This window comes from Eleginops maclovinus, chromosome 2 (genome assembly GCF_036324505.1).
Source record: "Eleginops maclovinus isolate JMC-PN-2008 ecotype Puerto Natales chromosome 2, JC_Emac_rtc_rv5, whole genome shotgun sequence".
Lineage (NCBI taxonomy): Eukaryota > Metazoa > Chordata > Actinopteri > Perciformes > Eleginopidae > Eleginops > Eleginops maclovinus.
Window position 1 is genome coordinate 22986103 of NC_086350.1, and position 12697 is coordinate 22998799.

Sequence of the window (12697 nt, forward strand, 5' to 3'; positions counted from 1 at the left end):
GCCGCTGTCGAGCCGTCTTGGATATGACCCTGGTGTGATGTGTCCATGTCAGGTCCTCACTGATGTTTACCCCGAGGAACCTGAAGCTGCTGACTCTCTCCACAGGAGTCCCGTCGATGGTGATGGGTGTGTGTGCCTCTCTCTGCCTCTTCCTGTAGTCCACAATCAGCTCCTTTGTTTTGCTGACGTTGAGATGGAGGTTGTTGTCCTGGCACCAAGATGTCAGGGCTCTGACCTTCTCTCTGTACGCCTTCTCATCGCCGTCAGTGATCAGGCCGATGATGGTCGTGTCGTCATCAAACTTGATGATGGTGTTGGAGCTGTGTGTGGCCATGCAGTCGTGCGTGAACAGGGAGTAGAGGAGAGGGGTGAGCACACAACCCTGAGGGGCTCCGGTGTTGAGGGTCAAGGTGGAGGATGTGATGTTCCCCATCCACACTGCCTGGGATCTGCCCGTTAGGAAGCTCATGATCCAGTCACAGAGGGCGCTGTTGAGCCCAAGGTCCCTGAGCTTAATGATGAGCTTGGAGGGCACAATGGTGTTGAATGCTGAACTGTAGTCAATGAACAGCATTCTCACATACAGTAAGTGTTCCTCGGTCCAGGTGGGAGAGGGCAGTGTGGAGGGTGAGGGAGATGGCATCATCCGTGGACCTGTTTGCTCTGTAGGCAAACTGCAGGGGGTTCAGTGAGTCAGGGAGGGAGGAGGTGATAAAAGTTTTGACTAACCGCTCAAAGCACTTCATGATGATGGAGGTGAGTGCAACTGGGCGTTAGTCATTGAGGCAGATGGGTTTTGTCTTTTTGGGGACAGGGACAATGATGGACTCTTTAAACATGTGGGGACTACAGACTGGAGCAGTGACCTATTGTCTGTCAACACATCTGCCAGCTGAACTGCACACACCTTGAGAGCACGGCCAGGGATGCCATCAGGTCCAGGAGCCCTGTGTGTGTTGATCCTTTTCAGAGATCTACACACATCTGCACTGGTTAAGACCAGTGACCAGGGATCCTGGGCCTTCTGTGCCTCCACAGCCGGGGGCCTCTCAAAGCGTGCATAAAATGTGTTCAGTTCATCTGGGAGAGATGCAGACACTTCCTCAGCACCACTTGTTGTCCTTTTGTAGTCTGTTATTGTTTTTAGTCCAGACCACATGCTTCTGGCGTTGGAGCCCTTGTAGTTAGACTCCACCTTGTCCCTGTATTGTCTTTTCGCACTGCTAATAGCTCTCCGGAGTGCATACCTGGAATTCCTGTACTCAAATCACCGCCGCTGTGCGCGATGGCCCGTAGTTTAAGTTTAGCTCGGACCTCGCCGTTTATCCAGGGCTTCTCATTTGGGAATGTCCGTACAGTAATCCGCGGCACGACGTCATCGATGCATTTGCCGATGTAGCAAATGACCGCGTCAGTGTGTGTGTGTTTATATCGTCCTCCTCAAACACACACCACTCCGTGATGCCAAAGCAGTGGCGAAGAGCAGAGTCAGACTGCTCGGACCAACGCTGCACTGTCCTCGTCACAGGTCGGTCCCTCTTCAGTCCCTGCGGGTAAACGCAGAAGAAGAGATATGTGGTCTTACTTGCCGAAGGGGTGGCGGGGGAGGGCTTTATATCCATGCCGGAAAGGAGTGTGAACATGGTCCGGTGTATTTCCACCACGCGTGGGGCAGCTGACGTGCTGATAGTATTTCGACGTGCTGAGAGTATTTCGTATGCATCTAATATCCTGCTTTCTCGGTATAAACTTTGTGGAATAGACAGAATAACTTACCAGAGGTGGAATACATTTACAACAATACAAAAGTCTTCAGAGAGGACTGTGTTCACAGTATGAAAATTGCCTTGAAAATTGGAATGGAAATTGATTTCTGAAAAGAGGTACCCCTAGCAGGCATTAATGAGTGTAATTTTATGCTGAAACAAGATCCAAAATTGCAGCGCTCCGCCTGATCTACATAACACAACCTCAGCTGCTGCTCTGCTTTCATTTAGCAAACAGGGGCGAGTGCAAATACTATCTTGGACCTTGGACAGATGAAAATGGGATGGCACTGCATCGGTGCGGTTACTGGCTCTAAATTTGATCCGGTTGGGTCTTTTCAAACAGTCTTTGACAATCATTTTCTTAAGTGTAAGAGTGTAAGTAAATAACGGTAATCCAGTATTCAATTATTAGACTTTTGAAAAGACTTCAAGACATATTAAATATTCTGATATTTAATTCTTGGACAGTGGAACAGGATTAGGATTAATAAATCAAAGGGTCAGTTGTTTGATCCCCACCCCCTGCAATCTATGTCAAAGTGTCCTTGGCCAAGATACTTAACCTCAATGTATCCCTATGCATTTCTATGATATTGGAGTCGATGTAAGTTGCTTTGCATTAAAGCGTCAGATTAATGACATATCATGTAAATATAATGCAACCCAATCCTGGTTTCAGTAGTGACATGGTGATACCATGGTGAGCATGAGCTATAAGTGGTATATTCAGCAGCACAGGTGGTGGTTTAATAAAGCTATACTTAATGTTGAGAATGTATTCAATGACAACGTAATGTGAGAAGGGGTCTCTTGTTGACAAATGAGGGACATTTGATCAATGTGTCAACCTCTCCTGACCTTAACCTCTTAAACTATAGTAGGGCAACAGCATCCTCCACTGACATCCACCTGTTTCAGTTTAAATCTGAATGACATCATCTAAATGAGATAACGTGAGGAATTATTGGCTTAATATTGCTCCAAAGTTAGGCTACATTTTCTTACATAAACTATGTTCATGAACTCCAATCTTTTTAACGTTAATCGTTTAACTCAGTGATGCATGTAATACGTTTTAATGATCTTTTTAACAATATTTATGGATTGTAGTCTTCTCTTGAGAAATCATTACTTTATTTGCATCCTGTTGTCTAAATTATTTATGCCAGGGCTACAGTTGCAAATCCATGAACTGAGTATGACTGGAAAGCTAAGACTCCTTTGGATCAAAGGGTGCACACACTGGTATTCATGTGTGATGATGTAGGTCCATACTACCCGTTTCCTTTTTTTTTAAATCTTGACCTCACTTTAAACACTGATCTGTTGTAATATGTAAGATAATCAGAACCTCGCTATATCTACAAACTCGAGAGCTTTCAGATGATGGAAGGCATTCCTGAGTTTTGTGTCTTCAAATTGAATTTTGGAGGGATAATTGAAAATGCTCAACAACAAGCATCAAATAATTCCTTTGTAATGGATGCACTCCAACTTTTAAATTTGAAGAGGTTCCTAACCAGAACACAATGTTTTGAAGCAAACAATTTGACACACAGGGGTCATTTCATCTCAATTTAATCTTCAGGTGCCCAATGTTCCAGTGATGTAAACCACTTTTATTTGGCATATGCTGTTACCCTGCTATCCCCTCTTATAGATCTCCTGCCCTAAATAAAAAAGGCAACAAAAGGTCTATATTGGGGGGGGGGGGGGAGCTGTGTGACAATATTAAGTAATCATGGAAAAAGATCCCCTGTGGCTTATTTCCAACACATTAATGTTCTTCTTGAGGCAATAAAAAGCCTGAGTCATTACAGCAAAATGGGCCCTTTAAAGTGCCTTATACCAAACTGGCCATTAACATTCCACTTCCCCCATTCACATTTGACCTGGTCACACTTTTTTCTGTTGTAAAATGGCAACTTTCATTTTAAAAATGGGATGCAATCTTCCTCCCATCATCATTGTGCTGTTACATCAATACTGTGCTGGAAGAGGAAACATTTTACCATCTTTTTTCCATGAAACTATATTGCCTTTCTTTCTCATTTCAAATAAATGTCCTCCCCTTTTTGTCTTTTTCTCTCCATCTTTATTCTCTATTACTCATTGTTCCCCCTTTCTCCTATTCATACCTGCATCCCTTCTTCCCTCCTCCTCCTCCCTCCAAGATCCACTTAACATTCCGTCATAACGCTTTTATCACCCGTCACTTTCCACGCCACATTCGCTCCTCAATTATCCACTCAATGCCATTCTTCTCTGTGTCTACCCCTAGTGTGACTGCGGTGCGTCTGCCGGACGGTTTATCCTTTGTCGTCTACGAGTTCTGGGATGGAGAGGAGGAGTGGAAGAGGTGAGGTTTTCAATCACATTTGGCTTAATGTACTTGAAAATAATATTATTTCCATTGTAAGCTCATCGCTCAGTGTGATTTGATTTTCTGTGACTTGAGTAAAGAGGCTTGAAAGTAAAAACGTTGATGCAGCAGTGATGCTACATATGAGCCAAATCAACAGGCGCAATAAAACATCTGTAAGTGCAGATGAAGGCCCATTGCTGCCAAGTGTTACATTCCCAATGCTGAGCCAGGTTAGAAGTATTCAAAGTCATTACTGAGTGAGGGCATTCATTTCTTTCTGAAAATGTCTGCGAGTCAGCACTCCCCTGGAAGTTTTTTCAGAGCTGGGCATGCCATTGTTTTCATTGATTGGTGATTAGCAAATGAAGAGAGTGCTCACTTTTCTTCCATTACTGTCATCTGCCTCGTTGGGAAAAATCCTCCAACCACATTTAATTAGCTTTCTTCAGCCGTTCACTCACCCCGGAGTTGCTGAAGCACTTGAGTTGCATCAGGTCTTCATGATTTAGTGATGGTGCTGGGCATGAGGAGAGGCTGCTGATGTAGCTGCCTTCTGATCTGAGTTGCTGCTCCACTACCCACAGCCTCCCAACGGCATTAATATTTCAGCTCTTACAGTAAAGGCTAAGGGCCGTGCTAAGCGGTTTGAGGCCATGTGTGCTTGCGTGCTTTTATGAGTGACTGTGCAAGTGCGTGTGCACATATGTCTGGTGTGTGTTTGTGTGCTCTCTTAACCTCCCTTCTGCTTCCAGGCACCTCCAGTCGGCCCCGAACAAAGCCTTCCAGCATGTGAAGGTGGACACACTGTGCCAGCCAGAGACCGTGTCCTCTGTAGCCGTGCCAGGTCAGTGGTGAAACACTACACAGTAAAGTAATGGAAATAAGTTTATTTTAATCATCAATCAGTGGTTTCAGGAATGAGTCCTTAAATCCGAAATGAGTCGAAATGCGTATTTTTTTTACTTCTGGCTCCCTCGACTCGAAGTCAATGTTTTTAAAATATTTTTTTAGAATCCTAAAATGAAGTCTGTTGTTAATCTAAATTTAAGAGATTGTCAGGTTTTGCTCTAAAAAACATCAGTTGAATCTACTTGAGAATTTTAAACCTTTTAAAAAAGGCAGCTTCTAACAAGTAGCTAAATGAGACTTCTAAGCGTTAACATGTAACATTAGCATTGGTGATGTTTAATCCTTGCTACCGTGGTTTAGTTCCTTTATAGCCTAAAACTACCTCCACATGAGCAGGGTCAAAATGGCTCTGTGCCGACGTTGCCATCGTTTTACTTTGGAGGGAGCGATGGCGCCCAACTCGGAAAATTTGCTTCGCTTAAATTTTAAAATATTTCAACTCTGAACTTGATTGGGTGACAGCTGTCTGATAACCATAGAAATAAGACTAGCTGTGTCCACATGAACAGGAAGCTTAACAATCACTTTTAATGTGGCCATTGTATTAACGCTTAAAAAAGATAAAAGTGGTATCCATTTATGAAGGTTCTACTTTTGCCAAAAATGTGTTGATATTATAAACTATTGTTTGCCAGAGTTCATATTCTGCAAGAACCCGCAATCCATTGGCTTTTTCTTGAGGGATCAATGCTATGCTAACTTCCTGGTTGCCATTCAAAAATTGCAGCATTCTTCAATTGTAAACATTTTTACAGCAACTTTAACTTGTTATGCGGAATACATTACCAGTGAAAGAAATGTCTTTCTTAATTTGAACATTATTATTTATTGATGATTAACTGGTTAGTTTGTCAAAAAAATGAAATTAGAGTTCCTGTAGCCCAAGACAGCGTCTTTAAATAACCAAGCCACAAGATATTCAATATAATCATCTTATCCACATCGTAGCACTGAATAGAAAATAATGACACACAATTGAATAGAAAGTTGCTAATGAAAATAAAACAATATGATGTTTAACTACACGATTCCAGACCAGAACTGAGAGATAATAAGGTCTTCTCTTGGTCCTAAAAAAGTGATTTGTGTGTAGTCAATAGGCTACCTTTGTAATTGTAATCAGTTGAAGCCAAGAGGCATTTTAAGCAATTAAAGCGACTTGGCCCCGTTTAAAAGGCTGGACTCTGGCCCGCATCCATGCTCTGAGGCAGTGACCTGAGGTGATGCCTGGAACACTGCCATTAGCACTTTATTCTTGTCAAACTCATTTTGTATCCATCTCTCCTCCCCCACTCTTTTCTTTCGCTGCCTTGCCACATTTTTCTTCATCTTCATTCAATATTATCTGTCCTTCCCTCTGGACTTAATTTTCTGTCTCTTTTACCTCTCTATGTTTGCAGCCGCCTGGTGCAGTGTGAACAGGGACTGAGCATGAAGATATTCAACTACACGCCACCACTCCTGGACACTCCCGCTCCGACCCTCAAACCTTCTCCCCTCCCTGCGTTTTACCCACTCTAATACCCCCCCAAAAAACCCTTGTCTTTCAACCCTCACATTCCTTAACTCTTTTTGTAAGTACATGTTTACACAGTGCAAATGAATGGTGTCAACTGCAGTGAAAATTGAACAAACAGTGCATTTAACAACGTGAGATTACTAATTTGTTTGCATCTCACCATAGTTATATTGGAGATATTGGATTATGTCATGTTTCAGGTAGCTTTGAGCCACTGTAAAGTGGAGTTTGTCATGTAGCAAGGACCCTGGCGTAGAGTTTTTCATGTAGCAGTTACTGTTTTGGGGTAGTGCATTTTGGAATGTGGCTTTTTTTTCCTGTAAGGGTTGACCACAGGTAGATCATCTTAGTTAGCCGTTATTTCATAGTAGCTGCTCATTCCATATTTGCCATTCAGTGTTCTGATAATTACATTTTCATTTTGTAACTGATCAACTGCTTTGGACATTATTCTCACATCAGCCATTCTAAACTCATCAACATCTTGAGTAATAGATGAGGACTAAAGACCTTGTTGCCAGATTAGTTTACAATCTCAGGAAAACTGAATGCTTGAAATTAGCTTGAAGGTTAGCTTGCTAGCTTCCTAGCTAGCTGTCAAACTTACTTTTCCGAGTCTCTGAGTGTGGTTTGTGTGACAGAATATTTATAATATATGTTATGGTGGAAACCATAAAGGCCTTGCAAGCAGCTAGCTAGAGCTAGCAGAACAAAAACTGTAAAACTGCACATGAACAAGCTCAATAACTTGATAAAACTTTATTCAAACTATTTAATTATACATGAAATATCCATATATATACCACATAATGTCAGTGTGTGAGTTTTCCAGAAGGACCGTGAGACGACACCAATGTAGATTCTGAAGCCAAAAGCTATATTAGCGTCAATTTATGAGAACCACTTTTTTCCATAGCATTGTTTTGGAAAAGATGGATTTTGCCTGATTTATATTCAAGGGCCCTAACAGGTTCGCAAATGTAATGTGAAACCAGTTGAATTAAATAATGTCCTAAAAGGACCACTAAGCTCCATTATAATTACGATAGCAAGAACTTTGCTCAATACCTCACTATAGGTTTACAGTCCTCTGAACAATCGTGCCACCTGAGTTACCATTGTAACTTAAGGCCTACTTACTTTCAGACTTGTCAGATCAACTTCATTTGTTGAGCGAGCTTGTTGATCATCTTCACCCTGAGTATATTTATATAGAATGGCTGCAGTGGGAGTAATGTCTTTAATGGGAGGAACTTATTATCCTGTGGTAACAAAGCACAGGCTTTTAATGAGCAACAGAAACCAAATCTCTGCGAAGCCTGACATCAAATATCAGTACATCAGATGGTGACAGGCCAGTTTGGTATCCTGAATTATGACAACATGTCAGTCTTCACAAATGTTTGCATATGCAGATGGTTTTGATTGAAACATTTAGAGAAAATGGCAATTTATGTTTCTTCATGTAGCTTTTATTTCACTTTGGGGTTGACAGTTTGAGCACTGACATTTGAGAGGTGAGATAAAAAATGGTTTTGCTGTCTAGGGATCATTTGTGACTTGCTGCTACCTTGAGACAGAAGAAACTAAGTTGAAAGACAAAGGCAGCCCACTGTTCTCCATGCAGCTAAAGTTTGTTTCAATTCTGCCTTCTGTTTATGTATTCTTTGTCTAAATTTGCGATGGATAACTTATATTAGCTGTGTAAGTCTAGTAGAGATTGTACATGATGAAAATGTGGTTCTATTATTATTGTATTTGTATTGATTGACATCTATTAGTGCTATAGTGTAAATTTGGTTCCTTAGTGAAAGTGGCAGTAGCCTTCGAAGCGCTGCGGATTCGTGTAACATTTGGTTTGAATCTGAATACCTACCATCAAAAATGTAAACCCATCTGAATGATATTGAATATGAAGCCTTAAACATTAACACATGTTCGGGGAGCTTTTAAGGGTTTTAAAAATAAGACATTCTTTTTGGCGTGACGTATACTCCCAGTAAGCAGGGAAATGCCCTCTAGCATCAGATTACACAACCACAGTTTTGGGTTGCATTGACATATTGTTACATTTTGTCCATTGCATTAGATTAAACTTTTTTAGTTAACAACATATCACTGAAAAAATGACCTTGACTTTGAGTTCACTTAGCATACTGTAGCTTATAGATCAACCACCTCAGCATCAATATCCTAAACAACAGTCATCATATGTAGTGCCACCATTAACCCCAACTATAAGAGAAGGGCTCAATACATATAAAGAGGACATAACAGAAAAATGTGGACCATTAGAATCCATATCAACTGGGTCTGGTCTCTTCAACAAAAAGAAAAGACCCACATCAGGAAGTTATCCTGAGGATACTATTCTCATGTTAATATTGAACGTCAGTAATTCCTCCGACCGCTGTACACCGCAACGCAAATGACGCACAAAACAAATCTGGTGGAAGAAACCTTAACTTAAAATATAATTAGCTAAACAAACCGAATCAATAGATAATCGTTGATATGTTTTGCCATATTTTCTGTCTTTGGCCATTCTTGTGTTCTCGACCCAACAAAATCTCACCTGACATCGTCCATTCCCCCTGACCAGTTCATTTCAGGTCAAAATACCCGGACTCCACCCCCTGACCTCACCCCCAATAACACCACTGTAATACAAACAGACTCTCACTCAGAAAGCACAATGTAAGAATGAGTGAATATTGTGATTTAAAGATATATTATAGAGAATGATGAGAGTATTTAAAGATATAGAGTATTACTTTATCTGGTTAAGGCTGTGTTGATGCATCACTACTTTATTGCTCTATACTTTCAAAGGTGCCATCTTTCCATCCACCTCACTATTGAATCTATTTTCACATGTGATTGACAGCTAGGCTGTGATCCCCCTGTGCTGTGGTACAGTGAGTGTGGATCCAGCTACACTGACACTGATAAAAGATCTAGCACCGCGCTGGGCTGCATTGAGCGGGGCAGGGCTGTGTGGAATGTGGAAGTGTTGAATATTATAACATATGCTGTAACAGAAAATATGTATTACAGTAGACTTTTAGAACAGGCATGCAAAGACATTGCTGCTTTATTTGTGAAATGTCTATACTAATCTCAGTGTCCGCGTTAAAGGAACCCTGTGGAGTTTTTGGCCACTAGTGCTGTGGAGCAGTGTGGTTACAGGTGGGTCCTGTTTTCACACTACTGTACTGATCAAAGGTAACAAGAAGTAACACGCCAAAGAATGATTCTACTTAACAACAGGGCAACACAGATGAAGCAAAACCAGATGTGCACATTTAATATTTTCAAAATTAGAAATTATTTAAAATAAATTAAGTGCATGGCGTTGGACCTAAACGATACACAAAACCAGGCTGCTCTGTCAGTTAGCATCAGCTGCAAGTTAGCTAAACTGAAACTAGCATGTGTTTAAAATGCAGCTACGTAGAGAACCAGAAACCAACCTGCAGCTAAATTATAATTATGGAGACGTTACTTTAAAGTTATTTGTTTTTTTACGTCTTCATTATCTAAAAAAAGGCCTAAATGAGGTGCAAATGTCATCTCTACATTTTTTACATTTATTTGGCTATTATTTAAAAAAATACCAATGCAAAATTAACATAACACTCATACTATGTTTTATAATTCTATATCCTTCCCAGCAGCACAAATCAATAATGACATCTTGCATTACATCCCATCTCAGGATATGATAGTTTTCCTTGCCCCCCCTCGCCCTGCCCTGATTCTGCAGCAACTGCCTATACTAGACTATATCTATGACTCACTATATCTCACATTCTCATTACCCTGGCTCCCTATAGAGCTCAGTTTACAATTCTTTAAGTGACTTCTAAGGTCGAACACTTTTTAATCTGCGCCAAGGTCAACTTATTTTTTGGGCTTGTGTCAGGGGAAGTTAACGACAGCACTGAAGTACTGATTGTCAAAGTTGCTAGGCTTTGAATATTTTAAGGATAGACATATTTTTGCTGACTATCATTTCACTCACATTAATTGCTGCTTTTATAACCCCATATTCTACTAAAAGATCAGAGTCATGAAAAGCCTAACTTCCTTTAATCTCTTAAACTGTCCAAACTGTAGATTTTAGTTAAACCCCAGTCCTTAGTGATTTAATGTCAGCTTCTTGGGGCTTTAATGGATAGGAATCTGTTCAAAACTACGGACCTCTTCAGAACTTTAAAACTGCAGCTTAGTTTACGACAGAGCATGTTAGTTTACAAGAAAAGCTCCACAGGGTACCTTTAATCTTTCACTTCTTAAAAGAAAAAGAACAAAAACTACTTGCTCTCCTGTTCCAAATATTCTTTGTGTCCAAGAAGGAGCTGCTGTATTACGAATAGAAACATAAAGCCATATTGCATGGATTGATGTTTACATGTCAGTGACCTACTATACTGATAGCCATAGTTTTACAGTACTTGAGTGCTCAGCTGAATGCAGCCCACATGCTCTTACCAAGGGTTTCTTTTCCTGTACATTGCGCCCACGCAGCTGGGTTGTGTATATGAGGTAGATAGTGAGTGAACTGTCAGAAATGCCAATACTGTTTCCTATTGATACATTCCTGAATGTCCCTCAGACTGTGCAACCTGTTCTTTTCTATCCTTAATACTCCTCAGTGCAACCTGTGCTTTGCCATGCAATGAAAGAGTTGTGTTATTGAATCGTAGTGAAACAGGCCTTGATTTGAATGTTTCCTGGCAACATGAAGAGATGAAACATTAGAGGAAGCGTGTCACCAGGTTTACCTCATGAGCCAATCAGGAAACGGATCAATGCTATAACTCTTTCGTTCTATGGCCGTGTTCTTTTTTATCCTTCAACTGAGTGCATGTCAACTGAATGTCCAGTAACTTCTTTGCTGTAGTATTAGGCCATGCTACTCTTCAATGGGTTTTGTGCATTTCTTACCTTTTTCTTTTCTAGTACTCCTATGAAGGAGACAGAGACTAAAATCTATTATATAAAATATATATGACTAGAAAAATGGCATACAAGAATGAACATTCACTTTTATGGCAATGTTTAATTAAATAGTAATTCTTAATGTATGTTTCAGTAAAAATACAGCTTTCTCTTAAGTGTAGAGACTTAATGCAGGGATGCAACTATTATATTTGGTCTTTAAAGAATATCTTGTTGAAATTCTAGATAATGTAGAGTGATGCAATTCAATAAAACTATAAAAAAATAAAACTGTGCCTTTTATGTTTTAATCCTGGAGATGACTTGTATTTGTGTTTGTTTCATTCTGAATGTTTCTGGCAGAGTTTCTAGCCTGATTGAAGTCTTATCAGTAAAACAATCCTGAATACACATCTGTTCCCTTAATGGTTCGATAAGAATTCAAATAGAATAGATTAGAAACAATCTGGTTTACTTGATCTCAACCCGACAGAGATTTGATCACTTTTAATTAAAGGGGCACTTTCAGTTTATTTGTCATAGCTACAGCGTGTCCAAATCCATCCTAATCCTAAACACATCAAGTCTGGAGTTGGTCAACAAAAAAAGACAACATGCGTGCTCAATAGGGAATGGGAATCAGAGATCATCAACAGCATGTCGGTCATCTTTAAAGGATACTAGCAAACCTGTTGGTTAACCATTAGCAAAGTAGCGTTAAGCTTTTCAATTAAAATATTTTTGTAAACATGGTCACTAGCCTCTGTTTCGCCATTTCATGTAACATGCCAATTGCATGACCAACAAACAAAACAAAAAAACCCAGATTGCTTTTGTTTCCAACAAACTTAATGTGTGGGAAGTAGCCAACATTAGCCGAGGATGCTAAATGCCTTTGGTGGCATCCGTCTGCTGACAGTTTACTGCAAGTGTCAAAAACAGCTGCTGAACTGCAGTAACAGGACCGAGTACACAGAATAAGATTCAAAACATTAGATGTGGCAGTATATATAAATCTATTGGTGGATTAAGTATGCATGATAAGCCACCATTTTGTTAGCATTCAGTTAACATCTTACCTTTGTCTAAATGATTGTATAGTTGTCAAAGATTGGACCTGTACCCATTTGTTTGTAAATTACACATCAAATCTTTCATTTTGAACATGTAGGAGCCAACTTAAATCACAAG

The 12697-nt window shown here is 40.3% G+C and overlaps 1 protein-coding gene across 1 annotated transcript in view; it reads left to right on the forward strand.

Moving 5' to 3' along the window:
* necab2 (N-terminal EF-hand calcium binding protein 2) overlaps positions 1-11812 on the forward strand; it is a 124495-nt gene extending 112683 nt beyond the window's left edge. Inside the window, exons 11-13 of the mRNA XM_063898679.1 lie at positions 4051-4128; positions 4887-4978; positions 6444-11812. Of these exons, the coding sequence (XP_063754749.1) occupies positions 4051-4128; positions 4887-4978; positions 6444-6472 (199 nt within the window). The 3' untranslated portion in view covers positions 6473-11812. The remainder of the gene's footprint in view (positions 1-4050; positions 4129-4886; positions 4979-6443) is intronic.
* Positions 11813-12697: the final 885 nt, after the last annotated feature.